Source organism: Melampsora larici-populina (genome assembly GCF_000204055.1).
Source record: "Melampsora larici-populina 98AG31 unplaced genomic scaffold MELLAscaffold_46, whole genome shotgun sequence".
Classification (NCBI taxonomy): Eukaryota; Fungi; Basidiomycota; class Pucciniomycetes; order Pucciniales; family Melampsoraceae; genus Melampsora; species Melampsora laricis-populina.
The window spans coordinates 257,606-278,865 of NW_006768810.1; the positions used below are offsets into that span (position 1 = coordinate 257,606).

Consider the following 21,260-nt stretch of genomic DNA (forward strand, 5'->3'; position numbering starts at 1 on the left):
TCCGCATGGCAAATTTAATCAAACTACTTTCCGTCAAAGTGACTACTAGTACAAACCTTGAGAATTTTTCGAATTAAAGGGTTATATTTATTATGGGCGTTAAATTCTAAATGATATAAAACACCTTCCTAACCAATTCTACCACAACTCTTCATCTCGTCCTAATTTTTAAACTGACTATAAATATCAAACTTATCTTCTAATAGTAATATTACAAGACATATTCATTGTATAATTTGTATAAACTATTTTCTTCTTGAAACTCTTTCTTATTCAAACCTCATCCTTTAACCGATCTTTCAAAACAAAAAACAAAATTCATAATTTTTTTAAAATCATGTTAGGTTTTAAAAATTTAATTTTTTTATCAATTCTTTTGGTTTTGGTTTGTAATGGATCACCTTTAATGAAATTAGTGAATTTAAACAAAAGAAATGGATCTGCATTAACTTATCTACAATCTGCTTCAGTACGTCTTTTTTTCCTTTTCTTTCCATTCCCTTTAAAAGTGAGTAAATTTTTTCATACATAGTTCAATTAATTATCTTATTTTTTTTATCTTTCTTAATAAATTTTATCCAGACACATGAACGTCCAACAACCCATCAAAAACGACAAATTGTGAATACAGGTGTAAGACCAACCATCATTCAAAACGGAGTTCCAATCCAAACCGGAGCATATCCAATCCAAACCAATGGATACCCAATCCAAACCAATGGATATCCAATCCAAACCAATGGATACCCAATCCAAACCAATGGATATCCAATCCAAAACTCTCCAATCATCACCAACACTCCGATCATCACCAACACTCCAATCATCACCACCACTCCAATCCTAAGTAACAATCCAAACCTAAATAATCAACCACAATTAGGAGGAATTTCAACAAACGGAGCAGGTGTTATACAAGTTCCACCATTTTCAAATGGAGGACGTGGTCGAAATGGAGTTGGTGGGAATGGTAGACCAACTGGTTTCTAAAAGTAACATATAATCCTCAAGACCAAAAACAAAAAAACTTTTACGTCTGGTTATAAAATCTTGTATCCTTTAATCTCATCTTTTTATCTTATATAGGGATTTTAGTTTTTAAGTTATTTCATGTAGAACAAAGGACTTTGTAAATATTTAAAGAAAGGGTTTGTATTTAAAGAAAAACTTGATCAATTTTGTTCTTTCAAAAAGAGGGTATTTAAACTAGGCCTTGTATATATCATATCATACTTCACTAAAGATCAAAATTAAAAGTAAAGAAATATCTTTACTATGAAACTATTTTGTTTGGTTCAAGCTCTCTATATTTTTTCATGTTTTTTTTTTCCTATTGCCTAATTTGAGAATTCGTTTTTTTTTTTTTGAAAAATTCAATAAATCATTTCAAGATAAACTGAAACAGAAAAGATAAGTAGGTCAAATGATTCAAGAAATCAAAATTTTCAAGAAAACACCCATTTATTTTCAAGAAATAATATTAAAACATTCAAAATATCTACAAACCACCCAGAGAATAGGTAAGGTGCTTGTTGGTGATCTGCTAAGCCTAAACTCACAATGTGAAGGTTTAGCCAGAATCGGGGCGTGGAGCCCTATGTATTTGCATAGTAGAAAAAACAGCTATCGGAATAGGTTTAAATAAATGTGCAAATGACTCAAAGGCATAAAAAGCTATAAAAAGAGGACCGCATGGGCCTGCCGAACAAGTATTGAAGTAATCCAGGAAGAGGTGGGTGGGAAAAAAGTTTTTAATATTCTAATCACTAAGACGAATATAAAGAACCACGGATAATGTGAGAATACTTCTTTAGGAATGAATTTTCTAAAAAAACCCTTTGAGAAAGAATAAGAGTGGGAAGAACCGGAGTTCAAAAGCATCCACAGTCTTATATGATTAGCAAGAGGGTAAAGAGCCTCCTCATGTCATGGTAAAGAGAGTCTTTAACATTTCAGAGGGGTAAAGAGCACAGCAGTGCGATCAATTGTGACATGAATGGCTTACTCATCTTTCGTCGTGGCTACGTCACTATTGGCACCTGTCACCTATTCTGGTATCTAGAAGCAAGCTCCTGTTGCCCAATAAATCAGAAATCTTCAAACCTGATAATGTCGCCGAATGCCATGATAAGTTTCACAAAAGGTCTATTGGTCAAACCACTACTCTCACCAAACATACACCTTTTTAAGTCCTAGCTTCTGACCTCATCACATGAAAATATCATAATAAATATCAACTCAACACTCATTCCCCTAAAGACCTGTTTATTTCGACAAACTTCTCTCATTCTAATGATCATTTCAATCAAACCTTTCAAGTTCTAGAAAAAATAATTGCTTAAATAGTCAAGAACACAAAAAAAATCAAAAAGTTACAATATAAAATCACAAGAAATCAAAAGAAAAAAGAATAAATGCTACACGAAGGTTTCTATATAAGTAATAAAAAAGAAGAAAAAAGAAGAAGAAAAAAGAAATATGATTAAGTTTAGGTAAAAGTAAAGAAAAAACGAAACCCTAAACCAATTAACGAATCCAATAAAGCTTTGTATAACCCCAATTCAACTATTTATAAAAACGTTTTGCCTTTCTTGGATTTTCAAATGTAAGTCATCATAAAAAATAAACCCAGAGAAAGATCTTATAAACTATGTGGTTGATGAGCGAATTGAATCTTAAGTAAATCAAGTGGAGAAGTTCCAACCGAATGATCATGATGTTTCAAATTCCCACCAGCTGTACCACCACCACCACCACCACCACCACTTTCATTAGGGTTCACAAACTCATCATGATCTTCACCTGAAAGAGATCCGATTTGAGAATGAAGAGGGATCGAACCATAGTGATCATCATTTTGATAATGAAGTTGTTGTTGGGTAAACGAATTGATTTCGAATTCATCAAGTTGTTGATGATGAAGATCATGACGATGGTTAGATCCAGATGGATGTGAATCAGATTGAAATGATCGATCGGTTTGGTATGGTGCATTCATAAACGTTTCAGTGGGTTTAGATAAAGGAGTAGGTAAGGTTAATTGGTATCTAGGTTTAGTCAGGTGTGGTAATCCAACCGAATTGCTTATCCTACTATTCGATCTTGATTGTTGTGATGCATATGTACCGATTCGACTGTTCGATCTCGATTGTGGTCCAGCATATAGACTTGTCCTACTATTCGATCTGGGTGGTTGTTGTGCAGGATACGTACTGATCCGATGATCCATCATAGATGGTCCGAAATCAGTCGATCCATTTCTCGAGACACTGTGTTGATGACTAAGAATCGATTGACGTCTGGTAGCTTGTTTTAGCGTATTGGTAGATAAAGTAGAATGATCTTTAGTTAAAAGTAATGGATTCATGGGTAAAGGTGATATTCTTCCATTCGAATGAGACGGTGGTCCAAGTAAGATTTGTCGACTATCATCTGATCCACTCTCTAAACCGATCATCAACTCTTGATTTGTGTTAAGATTAGTAGGTGACGTCTTTTGACTTTCATCATGATGAGCAAATGGTAACAAAGAAGACGACATTGATCTATTCTCATCCTGATGATCACCTTGAACAGCTTGATTTAAAGATTTGATTCCAATAGAATACGAACCTAAATCTGAGATTTGTTCTTCTACATGATGATATTGGTTTCCAGAATGAGGATAATAAATCGAATGTCTAGCTAAACTGGCTTTTGAATGATATTGATGTTGTGATCCAATTTGATGATGACTGATGATTTGAGAAACCGATGAATGATCGTATCCATCATGATGACTTCCTTCAATCGGATTCTTCGTACTCTTCTTGTTGGGTGGTTTAGTTGATCGATGGTTTTGAAATTTATAAAACAGTCTTCTATAGATCCTATAAACTATAAACAATCCAATCACACTTCCTACAATCGCAATAATCACCACTGCTACTACTGGTAATGCGTTCTTATCATTTGTGGTAGTATTTGAAAGTGATGAAGATGATGAAGCTAATGGTTCGACTGGAATGGTTTGAGGTGAAGAAACGACCGAAGATTGGGTGATGATTTCGTTATTGGATGAAGAGACTAGTCGCTTTTTGAATATTTTAAAACAATCAAGGAGATCACATTAGCGATTTGAAGATCACATTAGCGATTTGAACAGAATGATGTTAAATGAATGACTTACATCTTGATTTTGATTTTGATTTTGATTTGAAGGTGAAGGTGAAGGTGAAGGTGTGATAGTGGAAGGTAAGACAGGATTGGTAGTTGGAGTAGTATTATTGATAGCTTTATTAGTGATAGGAGTAGTGATAGGAGTAGTGGTAGTAGTAGTGGGTGGTGATATCGATTGAGTGTTATTAACTTTAACTGGTGCCACTGCTGAGCCTGTAGCATGTGAAGTCATAGTGTAATTCTTCTATATTTAAACCTGTTAAAATTCGAAAATTAAAGAAAAATTGTTAAAGAGTTTGGATTAAATGCTTAAGTTGATTGATGCCTCAAGAGTAAATATCTTTCTATAACTTTTTCAATTTTCTAAAACTTCAAAAATAATAATCGCAGTTAAGATTAAAATGTTTCAAAGATTGGTTCTAGAAAGAAAGAAAAAAACCCACACACAAAATGGATGAATGATTGGATTAGATGATAATAAAAAAAGAACAAGAACAAGACCAGATGAAAACTTGAACGTAAGAGGTAGTAGTAGTAGACTACAAGATTCTTGAGATTCTAATTAATCTTTGGACTAACCATTTGATGAAAAATGAAACTTGTTTTGTAGAAAAATAAAAACACACAGACACTTCAAATTGAAATTAAAACTGAATCGGTTTAGAACTAGATCAAAATGAAAAATAAAAAGAGAAAATCAAGTGATTATCAAACTTCTATCGTATCTGGTCTGGACAACTTTCTTCGATGAAGAACAAGCAACCGAAAAAAAATGTCAAGTAAGACCGAAAGAAATGAACAAAAAAATGATCAAGATTCTTACATAACCTACCGAACCAACTTCCAAAGTTGTACGCTGTTCATAGATAAAACTCCTTTCAACAAGCTTTTTGTATGACTTGTGTTTTTCTTTTCAATGGGGTAAAGTAAAAATAAAATGTAACTTTATCGATCTTGGTCACTCAATTTTTTAAACAAAAATGATATTGATAGTCTAAGTACCGTTGTTGAAATTGATTGAAAAGACCAACAAAACAACGATAAAACAAAACAAGAGGCTGTTATGCATATCAATATCATCTTTGCAACAATCAGTTGGATTCGAGAAAAGTGTGAATATGTTGAAGCATAAGCTTTTTCATCATTCCAACAACCCAAACAAATTGAAAAAATGTAACGGGGGGGTGGGGTTGCGTCGAAAGTTTGATTTCAAGTTTTGTAACATGACTCTGAGCAACTTTATGGAATGTTGAAAAATGTTATAATTAATCCTTTCATTTATATGGATTTGTAATGGTATGTGAAGGCCGCAATCAAAAATGGTGATGATAAAAGTTCACCAATCCACAAAGGTTGGATCGTAGATGTCTGAATTTGAGACATCATAGCATCATTTTCGAAGTATTCAATCGAATGAGATCTTTTCAATCTAAAGAAAACAAAACATAAGACCTTCACAGTCCAAAACAAAAGTAATAGACTAAGCGAAAACACAAGAAAAGAAGCGAGACCATAGTTGATATGTAGAGAAGTATCTGAAATTCAAGTTATAAGATGAATCAAAGAAAGTAGAAATCTAGGATATATATCAGGAATTGCGTAGTACTAGGATAAACACAAGCCAATAAGATCTCAAATGATATCCTAATCCAAGTCCATTCAAACAAGCTCTAAGACCGAACCCAACAGCTTGGAGGACATTAACAAAGACGAGGTATGATTAGACCAAGAGGTTCGATTGGTTGGAACAAGAATCAAGCAAAAAATCTACGTAACACAGCTTTGAAACATCTGGAAATTGAACTGAAAACCAATTGAAGACTTGCATTGGATATTAAAACCTCATGGTCAGACTCATACCAATCCCAATGATAAGAAACATATAAGCCATGTCTAAAAAATTGTCTTATAAAGGCAATGGACTAACATCAACAATTGCAACAGTGATATTGAAGAATTAGAAAAGATTAGTGAGTTTGGAGAAAAAGGTGATTGGGTATCACTATCACTATCAGATTAGTTGAAGATGATACACGATATAGTAACAAATGACAAGGATTGAACTTGAAGCATGAATTGAGACTGAGTGAAAGTCTGTATGAATTCACAATGAAAACTTTTCATTGTTCCTTTGAGATTTTGGTAGTCAGAGGCAATGAACAAAAACTTACAAGAGATACTTGTCCTACAAGGCAAAAACCATATCCACCTTGAAAAAAAGCTATCCAATGGCAATCATCTGAAAGTATTAAATCCCCTGCCATATGTCAACATTGCTGGCACCCATGGTACTGAAGGCCTCAAAGATGTTGAATGCTGCTTGAACTGCCAGCAAAGATATGTACCTCAGATATAAATTCCCTTGGACTGTGTGTCCAAGGAATCAATCTGAGGCTTTCTTTGGCCCCAAAGATTGCCTTGGATCAATTAATTGGACACTGTCTCTGAGGCTATTGCAATCCATGGTACCTTGAAATTTCTAATCTGTGGCATCTTTGTTGGCAGTGTTGGTTGTTGAGGATTAAGATTAACTGAGCCCCTCACAAGTTTTTTTGCCGCGCCCTCAAAGAGGGGCTTACATCAGGTGATTTCCAGCATGTGAGCTCCAATAATCATGTCTTTTTATGTTATTTTTTCACTTCTCTGCCACCATAAAAAATGTGGTGCTTCTGCCATGTGGGTCTTCATGCAATATTAAAAATTTGGATTATATAGGTTTCATGAGCAAAATACAGTTTGGCACAGCTTTGAAACTGTGATAAAAACACCAAAAATGGACCTTAAGCCTCCTGTAAATGGCCTAAGACCAACTAAAAGACCCCTATGAAATTTGAAAGCACATGTATACCTCTCCTACACTACCAATTCAAAACCCATCCACTCAATGTAAACCAATGTGTGTGGTACCAGAATATGTAGCAACATGCAAAGAACAACCTACCAGAATCTCAACACGTTCTAAAGTGAGGTGAAACAGAGTCTGAGAAGCAAAAAAACAACTCAAGGGGACTTAATTCTTGGAGGTTACATACCAACAATCACGAGTCCAATGAACCTCAATCTATTCTGATTAAGACATATTCTTCACCTGATGATTTCCAGGGTCCCATACATTGTCCTTCTGAGAAATCCCAACTGATACCCAAGTGAACTTCAAGCAAGTTTAATTTGTTACTCTTAATTTGAAGTTTGTGTTGTTTGGCCAGTCTTGATGACAAGTACATTTGCCTCTATGATGGTGAACTTAAGATCAAATGGAATCTTCTCACAATGAATCTTGCCATAGATTCAACCACGGTATATTTGTCACTGTTCCCTAATCTTCCATTGCCTCACGGTTTTTGATAGCCTTGGTAATGGAAAAAGGCCATGATCCAAAAAGAGTGCTTCTCTTGGGCAAAAATACAGCTTATTTGACAGGAATTATGTCACATTTTATCCAGATCTGACAATGAAATATAAAAGGTCCGGTAATTGAACTCTAGAACACTTGTTGATTACAAAGGAAATTGAAATGCAAAAAAATCCATAGAAAGTTACAAAAGAGGAAGAAATGGGACTTGGTAAAGTTACTATCTGTTGGGAATGAATATACCAAGGATAAGTTCAGTGATTGGTGCAAAGCCCAAGGTGTAAGCCAAGGGAAATAAAATGATGTGTACAACAAAAAACCCACCCTACTGGGTGGCTAGCGGATACAAAACAATTGTGACAAGTACACAAGTCTCAAACCAAACAAAGATGATTGAATAATAAACAATGATATGATACTGTACCTTAAAACGGTAAAAATAATAAACTAGACCAAAGTAGTCTAATGAAATACACCTGCTGTAAGAAACCAAGAAGAAATGAGAATAAATGAAACACAACCAACCCTCACTGATTTCAAAATAGTCCTGAAGCTGAAATACTGATATCCATTTCATGCAGGGAATGGGAGGGTGGGAGAAGATTCATTGACTTAGAGTGTGATAAGGTGATTTAAACCTTGAGTTGAAGATGGATATTACTTTGACCAAATTGAATGCTATGGAGAAGTTGATCACAAAAGTGGTCATCAGCTATGATCTCACACTGCCAGCATAAAGTAATCTTCATGTAGAAAAAATGATTGCATTCATAGAAACAAATGAATGAAAATGCATTAGAGCAGCATTTTTGATTATGTAAGTAATCATTTTTTCCACAGGAAAATTACTTTATGCTGGTAGTGTCATAGCTGTGGATTGAAAGAGATGGTTAGAAAAGGCCAACCCATCAGCTACAGGGATACATATAATGGATCCAACTTTCCCCCTTTCCACTTTGTTGATTACAAGTTACTCATAGCAGTTTAAGTAGTATACCCAAATGAGAAACTGGTTCAGAGAAAAATAGCAGAGCTAATTAGTACCACAGGCTACAACCAAATGAATCACATGCTTGGAGAGTAAAGATCAAAGAAAAAACTGTTTCTTTGCAAAAGGAAGGGAATTGCAACACAAGAAATAGAGGGATCATAATAGAAGAAAACATATCCAGTCATCATAATATCAAACATTTCAAGCTACTGACACCCCCTTCTGAAGAATCCATGCCTAAATTCTAATTTCATCAAAGATGATGCCACCACTGATTGAATGCTAAAGATCTCATAAAAAAATATCACAAGAAAAGCACAAACATGCAAGTCATAATCCACAACCTTGAGCATCAAGCAAGACTTGATCATAAAAATACTATATCTACATCAACAGTTTTTTCTGTGAATTATTTGGAGACACCTCTGTTCTATATATTTCCGGTGTGGAGGAAGAATCCTAAAACTTGGTGATTGTTTGCCATTAATTTCTGGACAATTCATCTCATCATACCACACATCTACCAGATACCAAATCAGACCTTGTGGTACCATGTTGACTCCTCTTTTCTTGCTTAGATAGTTCAGTGTTAATCTTAAATCAAACCATTCCTGTGTCACCCTAGCTTTTCCAGGAGGAGTCAACAATATTTTGTGACCCTTTTCTGGAAGATATCTAATCCATGTAGAGAAATACTCTTTCAGGAATTCCCAACCACTCTGAGATACAGCATTCCAAGTTGTATCAGTGTCTATTGCTGGATCATGATGCATCAGCCGCAAAAGACCCATGAATGCTGGAGTCACTTCATTTTGTGCTAAATGTATTGCCTGGTGAACCATATCTTTGTTTAAGATCTGAGCTCCTTCCTCGACATGCTTTGAATTGTTGCAAGCACCCATTTCTGGGTTGGGGATGGATTCTATAGCACTGTGAAGGTGTGAAAAGAAGGTCAGAGTGCCATCACTTCTAGGCACATCTGATCCTATATTCTTGAGAACCTGGACTAATTGAGAAGAGGAGAGGATTGAGACATATCTTGTTGATGTGTTGGTTAAGTCGTCTTGAATTATGTGGTGATTTGTGACCTTGTTTTTGTTTTTGTAATAAATAGTCATTTCTTCTCCTTTTTGTTTGTAAAATATCTCACATTCTTCAACAAGTGACCCATAATCTGTAGCAATACCAGAAATAATATCCTTATAGGTGGTTGTGGTAGCCCAATCCTGGATTGTTTGGTGTATGATTTTTGATCCTATTGGAGAGCTCTTTGCAAGATTTGATATATATTCAAGGAGTTCTCCACGTTTGATACGAGTGTGTTTCTGTCTTTTTTGATTTTTAGCTGGCATTATAATGGTTTCTCTTGGTGACAACATTAACTCAGCATTGATAAACTCTTGAAGATATTCCCATAAATCAAGAATCAACGAGTTCATCAATTCCAATCCAATGTGTCTTTGGACTATGAGCTTCAAAGCACCTATACTCCCCATTACAAGGCTGGTCCTCAATTTCTCAATAGATATATGGAATTGACTGAAATTTCTGAGTCTGTATAAGCTATGATCTGGCATGAGCTTGTAGGATTTTTCTAAATTTTTGAAAAAATCACCAATTTTGTCAGAAACATTGTATCTCTTGGCTAATAGTAGTCTACATTGCCATTGAAGGACTGAGCTCAATGTACTTTCATGTACATAGTAGTGATGCTTCTGGTAGTTAATGTCTTGTAATTTCTTCTCAAGTTGCATTCTGTCCTGAGATGTATCATTTGCTTTGCGTTTCTTTTGATGGCTTGCTGCAGGAAGGTTATTGGGCTTATGTTTGGTTCCAATGTTTGCAGGCTGTTCAGATGGTGTTAGAGCCCCAAGTGATCCGTGTTGATTGGTGTTTTCTAATTGGTTTCCTATGATATCAATTGGTAAAGTTTTTCTTGCTGATATACTTCTCACCTGCATGGTTTCAGAGTCTTGACAAACCCTCAAAGGTTGTTCAAAATTCAGAATGGGTTCATTCAAAATTTTTGTATTGGTGCTCCCAAAACTGTTTCCTATTTTACCAATTGATAAATTTCCTCTTGGTGAGATACTTCTCACTTGAGTAGCACTTGTTTCCAATCCTATCTCTTTTTCAATTTGTGCTCTTGATTCTTGGATTGAAAATAGAATATCCTGTGAATGGAAGTCCAGTGTATGATAGTGATTGGAACAGACATCATCCCATCCAAATGAAATATCATGGTTGAAATAATTTTGATCATCACTGATATGTTGTGGATGAATTGTGTCCTGCATTGAAGTACCATCAGGTCTTGAAAAGCTAGTTTGAAGGGTTGTTTCTGGATCAATGATGTCTGAGTAGAATTCTACTGTGTGCTTATCATCCCAAAATCCTGCAGAGATAACTGGAAGAAAGAAAACTTGAGTAATTATTGAAGGAAGCATGAGTTGAATAGCTGCTCCTTTTTGAGATCAAAATTCAAGGAGAGTGATAATGTGAATTTTGGGCATCAAAAGCTTGGACCTAGAATCTGGCTACCCATATTATGAGATATTTAAGCCAATGATACATGTTTTATATGTAATCCCCTCCCTTGGTACAACCTATGTTTCTTGTCCCAGAATGTGTTCCTTGCTCCAAGATTTTTTCACTGCCCCCAGCTGCACTTTGTGTACAGGCTGCTTGCTGTGTCAGATATAGAAAAGCTTTCTATGTGGGCCTCAGATTGGTGAGGCAAAATACAGCCATTCTGAAAAACAACAGTAGAAATCTTCATTGATGTGTTGCACCTGATTTATTCCAAAAGGCCAAAACTAGTTAAATCTGGTCCAGAGTGGTGGGTTTCTCTGGTGGCATTGTTCATGTTTGTGCAAAACTTGGTTTACTCCAGTTTTGGCCTCTCTTGATCCAACTCCAAGAGCAACACACAGTCAACAAATTCTGCCACCAATTTTCAGAATGGCTGTAACATGAATGGTCTTTGGATTTGTATAGTGGGTTGCTAACTTCTGTCACCCACTTGATATACAGGTTTTCAATGACTACTATCTTACTCTGAAGGGTCTTGTAGTTTCCGCCCTGAGCCCTGATCACAGGACCACAGGACCACAGGCTAACAGCATCACATGTCATAACATGATATTGTCAAAAGTCATAAGTTACATCTCAAGGCTCAGTGCAAAGAGCCACATAAACACATGTATGTAATGTATTAATCACATGACAAACCTAACCCAAGCAATGAGACAAGAATCAAACAACTACCAACAAGTTCACACTTGAACTTGTGAGTATATAAACCCCTCTTCCTTGCTTGATTCGTACAGCATCTTACAACACATCAAAACATCAGAGTCACAGTATACTTGAAATCCTATTGAGAGGATCCTTGAGTAAGTGATTAGTTGTGTAGTCTAAAGACCAAACTTGAGCATTACGGGTCCCATTGCTGAGCACTCTTGGTATTGATTTCTACAAGCCCTGGGCCATCATAGTCTCTATGAAAACATGCAAAGCAGCAAGGCTTCCTCCCTTACAAATAGTCCAAAGTAGCCTCAGGATCTTTGGTTTGACAAATTTTGAAGCCTGCCCCTTGCATTCTCAAAAGTTTTTGAGTGTATTAGCTCTTGATAGCCTTTCCCTTTCATTTTTACTCCCTCAAACCCTCTTATTGGAATTCAACTAGCTGTAGTCACTACTTGGGTGTACCAATTGAAGACACACTTTTTCCTTTCCCTACACTTATGGCGTTCAAACATGCGCAAGAAATTTGCAAGTTGCAAGAAAGTTCTGTGCAAGTTCTTTCAAACATCTTGCAGAGAATTTGCACAAAACTTGCAGACTTAAGAAAGTTATGTGTGAACCTAGGCTTCCCCGCTTCGAGGACTCAGTTTGCCCTTGATGAGAAAGGGTAAATATATACAGCAGGGGGTTGTGAAAAAATTAATTAAGCAAGATCCGTGCAAGATTGCTTGCACAGATCTTGCACATGTTTGAACGCCATAACTACAAGAAACATAATATTTTCTGCACGGAAAAGAAAAGTCTTGTCATAGAAAAATATTGAGATCTCAGGAGGAGAGCAAAAAATACAAAAATATGGATCCCACTATTTAGAGCCCTCGGAACAGGATCCGAAGCCCCCTATCGGGTCGATTCCAAGGCTTCAAATAAATCAGGAGCCCCTTTTTCAAAAAGGGGCTCCTCAAGGGGCTCCCGTTATTTTTTTCCCACACCTGGTTTCCATGCAACCTAACCTTTTATGTACTTGAAAAAACTATTCATGCAACATTACATTACAAAAAACTGAATGAGCCGTCAACGACTCAAAAAGATGACTGAGCCGTCATCGACTCATTGACCTACCACAAGCTGCAACTCGCTCGATTTGAGCGCAAAATAAAGACCTCAAACATTGGCATAATAATCAGGGTTTTGGTGGCTTGCGTGGTTTGGGTGGTTCATAGTGTAGAGTTTTGCTGTATGTGTCAAATGAGAAGGTTTGTAGGCAGAGGGTTGTGTTAGTTGTATTATGAAGGTTGGTTTGGTTGTTTAAAGTTGTTTAACGATGTTATTAGCTGTTATTAGTGGGTAAGGAAAAGAAGGAGAAAAATCGGACAAGGGAAGAAAGTTGGAAGGGAGAGGGGACGCGTCTATATGTTTTGAAGTTGTGTGTGCTCCTTCCAAGGGGTGGAAGGGCCAATGTCCGTGCATGATGCAAGGGGTGCCAGGGCCAGTCCGGGCTCAAAACAATTTGGGAGCCCCCTGCATTTGTTTTTGTGGTATTTGTCGCCCCATCGGGGCTCCAGCGTAATTATGTGCCCTCTTAGGGAGCCCTCGATGAGCCCTCGAGGTCCGAACAAGGAAATTATAGGCTAAATTCAGTGGGGTGTCATCGGGTCATGCGGGTTTTGGTGAAAACCCGGGGGGCTCCGGATATCAGCTGAGGGGGCTCTAAATAGTGGCATCCAAAAATATATGCACCTTGTTGCCTGCTATCAGAGCTTTAATCCAAGTATTTTTTGGTATTTTTAGAGTCTCTTTTGATGAATGTACCAACAATAAACCTTCAATTTCATCAAATTACAGCCTGTAACAAAGACTGAAATTTGGCTCATGAGGATCAAATGGACATTCTTATTTCTGAGAAAACTCATAATTTTTTTAATTGCGCTCCAAAGGACTTGATCATTAACTCATTAGAAAGCTGAATGCATTCTGGACATACTTTGTTATGGACTAAGAGCTCTGGCTGTTGAGTGAAAGAAGTTATAGAAGCTTGAAACAATTCACACATATGTCTCCATAACGCCCTTACCAGACTAGCTACACATTTTCACTTTCAATGAAAGCTCTGGATCAGATGTTCAGCTTTCTAATGAACTCAAAATCGAGGTTTTTCATGCCCAAATGCAAAAGTTATGTGGTTTCTTAGACATCAAAATGTCCATTTGATCTTTGTGAGCCAAATCTCAGCATTTGTTACAGGTTGTAATTTGATGAAATTGAAGGTTTATTGTTAGTACATTCATCAAAAGAGACTCTAAAAATACCAAAAAATAATTGGATTAAAGCTCTGATAGCAGGCAACAAGGTGCATTTTTTTGTATTTTTTGCTCCTCTCCTGAGATCTCAATAGTTTTCTATGTCAAGACTTATCTTTCTTGTAGTGCTATGATCCACTTAGTGAAAAGTACACCGAACAGACACATATTCCTCACATGTGGGGTTCAGCAAAGCTTTGCAAGCATTCTGTAGACCTCTTAAATCAATAACACAATAAGCGTAGATGAGGCAAGTAAGTTCACCAACCAAAAGACAAATATAATCCATGTAATTTATCTCAGTGGATACACAAGTGTCTGAGGATAGCAATGAATGGTCTTAAGCAAAACACCAATGAGGCCCCCAAGTTGTGAGGAGTACACATCATTTGGGTGTACTCTTCACTGAGGGTAGCTTACAAAAGGGATAGTGTGGTCTTCACATGGTAAAAACCAAGTGAGCACTACATTTAGTTTACCTCTAAGAGGTGGGTTTAAGGAAAGGGAAAGAAGTTAAAAGACAGTAAATAGCTGTTGTGTTCTACCCTTGTGAGGTTGTGAGTGGCAGGCTTTAAGCTTTGGTAAACCAAAGATCCTGAGGCTACTTTAGAGCTCTTAAAAAGGAGGAAGATTTGCTGCCTTGAAGTCTATGTCTAGAGACAATGAATTCCCTGGGCTTGTAGAAATCAGTACCTTGAGTGTTCAGGCATACAACCAATAATGCTCAAGAATGGTCTTTAACAAGCTACATAACTAACCACATACTCAAAGACAGTCTCAGTATGAGTCAAGTGAAATGTGGTTCTGTGTTGTGATTGTAGTAAAAGATGGGGGATGATTCTAAGGAAGAACAGGGGGTTTTTATATTCTCAGGTCAAGTGTCAACTTGCGGTTGGTGGGTGAGTCTTGTCTAGTCACATGTCAACTGGTGGTCAACAGATGGGTTAGGCTTATTATGGCTTTAATACATTACATACATGTGTTGAAGTAGCTCTTGACCCCAAGCATTGAGACACAGCTTATGGCTTTATGACATATTGTAATATCAAATATGGCACTGTTAGCCGCTGGTCCTGTAATCAGGGCTCAGGGGTACACCTCCAGTCATCAAAAAATCAACCATTCCAAGCTACTGACACCCCCTTCTGAAATATGCATGCCTAACTTCTATATGTACCATGTATGATGCCCCACTGATTGACTGCTAAAAAGCTCATAGAAATTGATCATGGAAATAGCACAAACATGAAAGTCATAATCCACAATCTTAATCATCAGATGATACTTGAACATGACAATACTATTACTGTAATTCTATCAACAGTCTTTCCTTGGCATTCTTTGGAGACACCTCTGTTCTATAACTTTCCTGTGTGGAGGAAGAATCCTAAAACTTGGTGATTGTTTGCCATTACTTTCTGGACAATTCATTTCATCATACCACACATCTGCCAGAAACCAAATCAGACCTTGTGGTACTGTGTTTGTCTCTCTTTTTTTGCTTAGATAATTCAGTGTTACTTTCAAATCAAACCATTCATCCAACACCCTAGCTTTTCCAGGAGGAATCACCAAGATATGATGATCTGGTTCTGAAAGATATCTAATCCATGTAGAAAAATACTCTTTCAAAAATTCCCAACCACTCTGAGATACAGCATTCCAAGTTGAATCAGCGTCTATTGCTGGATCATGATGCATCAGCCGCAAAAGACCCATGAATGCTGGAGTCACTTCATTTTGTGCTAAGTGGATTGCCTGATGAACCATTTTTTTGTTTAATATCTGAGCTCCTTCCTGGACATCCTTTGAATCATTGTAAAGACTCTTTTCTGGGTCAGGATTGGATTCTATAACACTGTGAAGGTATGAAAAGAAGGTGACAGTATACTTGCTTCTAGCCACATCCCATCCTAGCTTCTTGAGAGCCTGGACTAATTGAGAAGAGGAGAGGATTGGGATCAATCTTGTTGATGTGTTGGTTAAGTTATCTTGCAATATGTGGTGATTTCTGGCCTTATTTTTGTTTTTGTAATAAACAGTCTTGTCTTCTCCTTTTTGTTTGTAAAATGTCTCACATTCTTCAACAAGTGACTGATAATCTGTAGCAATACCAGAGATCATATTCTTGTAGGTGGTTGTGGTAGCCCAATCCTGGATTTTTAGGTGTACAATCTTTGATGATATTGGAGAGCTGTTTGCAAGATTTGATAAATATTCAAGGAGTTCTCCAGGTTGGATCCAGTTGTGTTTTTGTCTTTTTTGCTTCTCAGCTGACATTATAATAGTCTCTTTTGGTGACAACATCAACTCATCATTGATAAACTGTTGAAGATATTCCCATAAATCAAGAATCAATGAGTTCATCAATTCCAATCCAATGTGTCTTTGGACTATGAGCTTCAAAGCACCTATACTCCCCATTACAAGGCTGGTCCTCAATTTCTCAATAGATATATGGAATTGACTGAAATTTCTGAGTCTATATAAGCTATGATCTGGCATGAGCATGTAGGATTTTTCTAAATTATTGAAAAATCTTGCAATTTTGTAAGAGACATTGTATCTCTTGGCCAATAGTATTCTACATTGCCATTGAAGAACTGAGCTCAATGTGATTTCATGTGCATAGTGGTGATGCTTCTGGTGATTAATGTCTTGTAATTTCTTCTCAAGTTGCATGTTCTCTTGAGGTGTATCATTTTCTTTGTGTTTCTTTTGATGTCTTGCTTCAGGAAGGTGATTGAGCTTATGTTTGGTTCCAATGTTTCTCTGTACCCTCACAGGCCGTTCAGATGGTATTAGAGTCTCAGTTGATTCGTCTTGATTGGTGTTTTCTAATCTGTTTCTCATGATATCAATTGGTAAAGTTTTTCTTGCTGATATACTTCTCACCTGCATGGTTTCAGAGTCTTGACAAACCATCAAAGGTTGTTCAAAAGCCACAATTGGTTCATTCAAGGGTTGTGTATTGGTGCTTCCAAAACTCTTTCCCATTCTACCAATTGATACATTTTCTCTTGGTGAGATACTTCTCACTTGAGTAGTGCCTGTTTCCAATTCCATCTCTTTTTCAGTTTGATCTCTTGATTCTTGACTTGGAAATAGGCTATCCTGTGAATGGAAGTCCGGTGTATGATAGTGATCTGCACAGAAGTGATCCCAGCCATATTCTATATCTTGGTTGAAAGAAATTGGATCATAACTGATCTGTCGTGGATATATTCTGTCCTGCATTGAAAGGCCATCAGGTTTTGAAAAACTAGTTTCAATGCTTGGTTCTGCATCAATGATGTCTGAGTAGAATTCTACTGTGTGCTTATCATCCCAAAATCCTGCAAAGATCACTGGGATGAAGACAACTTGAGTAAAGTGAATAAGCCATATCTTGGAAGTAAGCATGATTTGAATAGCTGCTCCTTTTTGAGATCAAGATTCCAGGAGAGCAATAATGTGGAATTTGGGCATAAAAATTTTGAACCTGGAATCTGGTCACCCATATTATGAGACATTTAAGCCAATGATGCATGTTTTATATCTAACCCCACAATCCCTTGGTACAAGTTCAACCTGTGTTTTTTGTCACAGAATGTGATTCTTGCTCCATCCAAGCTTTTTTTATTGCTCCCAGGTAACCTTCCAGTACAGGCTGCTTCATGTGTCAGATCTAGAGAAACTTTCTATGTTGGTGCTCAGGTTGGTGGGGCATGGTACAGCCATTCTGACAATTAACAGTAAAAATGTTCATTGCTGTGTTTCACTGGATTTGATCCAAATGTCCAAAAATAGTTGAATCTGGTCCAAAGTGACAGATCTTTCAGGCAAGTTGTGCCAGGCACCATTGTTCATTTTTGTGCAAAACCTCGGTTCAAACCAGTTTTGACCTCTCTAGATTCAACTCCAAAAGCAACACACAGTCAATGAATTCTGTCATTGATCATCAGAATGGCTGTAACATGAATGGTTTTTGGATTTGTATAGTGGGTTTCTTCTGCCACCCAGTTGATATACAGAATTTGGAATACTCTGAAGGGTTTTGTAGGATTCAGCAGAGTTTTGCAAGCATTCTGTAGAACTTTTGAAATTGAGAAAACAACAAGGCTAGAAGAGGCCAATAAGTTCACCAACCAAAAGACAAATATAATCCATGTAAATTATCTAAGTGGATACATAAGTGTCACAATGCCTCCCAGTGACAAGTTTACCCAATCAAGATTGTCCAGTTCCTGCCCAATATTAACACCAGTGAGCTGTAGCCCCATCCACACTACAATCAAGAATGCATGCAACACTCAGTCTCACATACCCAACATGTACAGTGTATCTTCAAAGTCTGAATTGAAGAATCTTTCATAAAGGGCTTTTTGAACCCATAAAGAGCTTTTCGGAACTTAGCTTCAAATTATATAGTTTAAGGATGTTGAATGATGATTGAAATTCAAAAAAAGACAGAAAACACACAAACTGCAATAAACCCAGATAAACCAAAATAAACCCCAAGAAACAAAGCAGTATCACAGTTAATAGAGAATTATCTGGAGTTCAAATTACAACATGGATGAAGATAATGAGGGAACATTATAAAGCTGGGATACACATTGTGAATTGTGTAGGATGAAATCAAGCCAATTGAAGATCTCAAAGGACACCAATGAGACCTTGACCACCCAATAGGACTCTGAGACCCAAGCCAATTTCAGTAAGAACAGATCTAAGACCAAAATAACAGGTTGAAGGACATTTACAATAGGAGGTAAGATTTGACCAAGAAGTTCAACTTGTTGGAACAAGAATAAAGGAGGGAAGCCATCATTGACCCAAGTTTCAACTGGAATATCACAAGATGATTCGGCAACTGGTGAAGACTTGTTGCATATTGACACCCAGGGTAATACACATGATGATTATTGCTCCAAAGAAGGCATTAAACCCAGAGAGCTAATCTAAGAGGTCAAATAAGTTCAGTTATCATGCACAAAGGTAAGAGTTGAAATAGTTACTGACCTTGAATGAGAGCAATTTGAGTGCCAAATTGGATGAAAATGTGACAAGGGATTGAACTTGAATGATGACTTGAGTGATGGTTTGCATGAACTGAAAATTATAGTTGAGCATATGCTCATAATCACCAATTTTTCTACTACAATTTCAAAGAAAACGATGATGATGAATTGAATGTAGATCAATGATGTCAATAATATATTGGGGTTTCACAGAGGAGAAGAACTTGATCCAAGAATTAATTTGGTTAAAGCCTATTTGTACTGCTAAACATGGCACCATTTATTCTTCTATATTGCCTTTACAAGAAACTTCACTCTAACTGTGACTGATCTAACCCAAACGTACCTGAACTCGAATTGTTTTCCGAAAAATCAAAATCAACAAAAGTAATTCAATACTTTATATTGAGATGAGATTCTTTGAAAGAATTTCTTTTCATCAGGTCAAGAAACTCAAGTCTCTAAACATGACAATTCAGGTTGATCTGATCAAATGAAAAAAATCATTCTATCAATTTTTAAAATCAATTTATCAAAAGTGTAAAAAAACAAAAAGAAAAGAAAAAAACAAAATTTCAATCATAACAATTATTTTGAAATTTGATTCATGCATTATAAGATCATCCTCATAGAATAAGCGTCTTCTCCATCAGCATCTAAAAACACACAAAAGAACCCAAAAGTGAGTTGATAATCAACACAAGACCAATGAATCATGAATTACTTACAATATCCCTTTTCAATTTCTTTTACTGTAAAACCCAGGGTATCTTTATACAGATTCAATGCAGCTCGATTCGTTTTTCTAACATGTAATGAAACATATTTTCCTCCAAAGATATCTCTCATTGCTTTCTCTATTACAAAAAAAACCATAAAGAAGAAATGTACCAGTTCTCGTATCAATTTTTCTTTTAGGAAATCTATAATCATTGAAATAATCACTAACGAGATTGTTGCATTAATTTATTGGCTAATCCTAATCTTCTATAAGTCCTTAAAACTGATATTGATGTCACATGTCCATGTGGTTCATCTGATGGATCTTCTTCCCTAAAATCGTTTATTTTTGTCAAGATTTTCAAAAAAGAACAAAACCAAAGTTGATCGTTAAATTGAATTTCACGATAAACAAACCATTGAGAAATTCACTCACATTTTAGCTAAAATATATCCTACAATCCTACCTTTATGATCTTCACCCACAAATGAAAGTTGTGGCCAAGTAAGAATATGATACAAATCTAATGTTTTAATGATCAAATTGAAATTCAGTTTTGTTTTTCAATTTTTTTTTCTTTATTTCAAACAAGAAACAAAAGATTTTGATTGTTTGACTTACAATATTTAAGTTGATAATTTTCTAAAGATTTTAATAATAAGTTGATCATTCCATGTTCCCATTCATTTTTGTTGGTTCAGGTTCAGTTTTTCGATGTTTTTTTATTTCCATAAAAGATTTGATTTAATTTCAAGCAAGAAAGTAAAATCGGATTCGAAAAATCCAAATAAACAAACAAATCAATCAACTTTAATTCTCCGAGCAGAACAAAAAAAACAATAGAAACTTCAATCTTTTAACCCCTTCTCTAGAAACCCTGTTTATCCTTACTTACCTGGTAAATTCATTAAATTACAGTGTTGCATCCTTCATTACAAAAAAAACCACAAAAGAAACTATCAGTTCCGTCATCCTTCATTCATTGAGATAAATAAATCAATAACGAACCCCTCCAAATCATCTACCTAAAACACACCAAAGAAAACTTCGTCAGACAGACCAAGTCATGTCGTTCGGACGCATAAAACTCCTTACAGTAGCTTGTCTAATATCCATCTTCAATCGCCGAATCCTAAAAACTCCACAATCTTTTTCTTCTTTGTATCAAGAATCGATCGACCGTAATGTTCCGTTTCGTCTTTATGAATCCTTCGATTTGGTTGTGTGAGTATTGATCTGCACTTTGAAAAACAATCTTGATCGACGTTCAAGCGATTACAAATCCAAATGAAAGTCAAACGCTTGGCTCAGAAGAAAACTGTTCAACTCTCAATGAGCCGCAACTTCGAGTTAAGTCTTAAGTTAAGTACTTAACACACATGTACCTAGGCTTACATATGATAGAACACATGTGGCGCATACATTCAACTTTCCAAAAAAATTAATTCACCCCTTGATGCCTCGCTGGGGCTCGGGCCTTTGGCGAGGG

At 36.3% G+C, this 21,260-nt stretch overlaps 5 protein-coding genes across 5 annotated transcripts; 1 reads left to right on the top strand and 4 right to left on the bottom strand.

The window, feature by feature from the left end:
• Positions 1–337: 337 nt before the first annotated feature.
• Positions 338–990, top strand: MELLADRAFT_110663 (uncharacterized protein; the record flags this gene model as incomplete). The annotated part of the gene is made up of 2 exons (XM_007414815.1): positions 338–469; positions 583–990. The coding sequence occupies 2 exons, from the start codon at positions 338–340 to the stop codon at positions 988–990; spliced, it is 540 nt and encodes a 179-aa protein (XP_007414877.1).
• A 1,097-nt stretch (positions 991–2,087) lies between these two features.
• On the bottom strand, positions 2,088–4,390 carry MELLADRAFT_91841 (uncharacterized protein; the record flags this gene model as incomplete). Its single annotated transcript, XM_007414897.1, has 4 exons — positions 2,088–2,165; positions 2,244–2,311; positions 2,650–4,072; positions 4,169–4,390. 4 exons carry the CDS (start codon positions 4,388–4,390, stop codon positions 2,088–2,090), a joined length of 1,791 nt encoding a protein of 596 aa, XP_007414959.1.
• A 4,520-nt stretch (positions 4,391–8,910) lies between these two features.
• MELLADRAFT_66781 (uncharacterized protein) lies at positions 8,911–10,948 on the bottom strand (the record flags this gene model as incomplete). The annotated part of the gene is made up of 2 exons (XM_007414896.1): positions 8,911–8,931; positions 9,026–10,948. 2 exons carry the CDS (start codon positions 10,946–10,948, stop codon positions 8,911–8,913), a joined length of 1,944 nt encoding a protein of 647 aa, XP_007414958.1.
• A 4,416-nt stretch (positions 10,949–15,364) lies between these two features.
• On the bottom strand, positions 15,365–17,449 carry MELLADRAFT_110666 (uncharacterized protein; the record flags this gene model as incomplete). Its single annotated transcript, XM_007414895.1, has 1 exon — positions 15,365–17,449. The coding sequence occupies one exon, from the start codon at positions 17,447–17,449 to the stop codon at positions 15,365–15,367; it is 2,085 nt and encodes a 694-aa protein (XP_007414957.1).
• A 2,213-nt stretch (positions 17,450–19,662) lies between these two features.
• MELLADRAFT_91842 (uncharacterized protein) lies at positions 19,663–20,887 on the bottom strand (the record flags this gene model as incomplete). The annotated part of the gene is made up of 8 exons (XM_007414894.1): positions 19,663–19,706; positions 19,779–19,907; positions 20,000–20,103; positions 20,207–20,294; positions 20,393–20,413; positions 20,667–20,698; positions 20,780–20,796; positions 20,867–20,887. The coding sequence occupies 8 exons, from the start codon at positions 20,885–20,887 to the stop codon at positions 19,663–19,665; spliced, it is 456 nt and encodes a 151-aa protein (XP_007414956.1).
• Between the last annotated feature and the right edge of the window lie 373 nt (positions 20,888–21,260).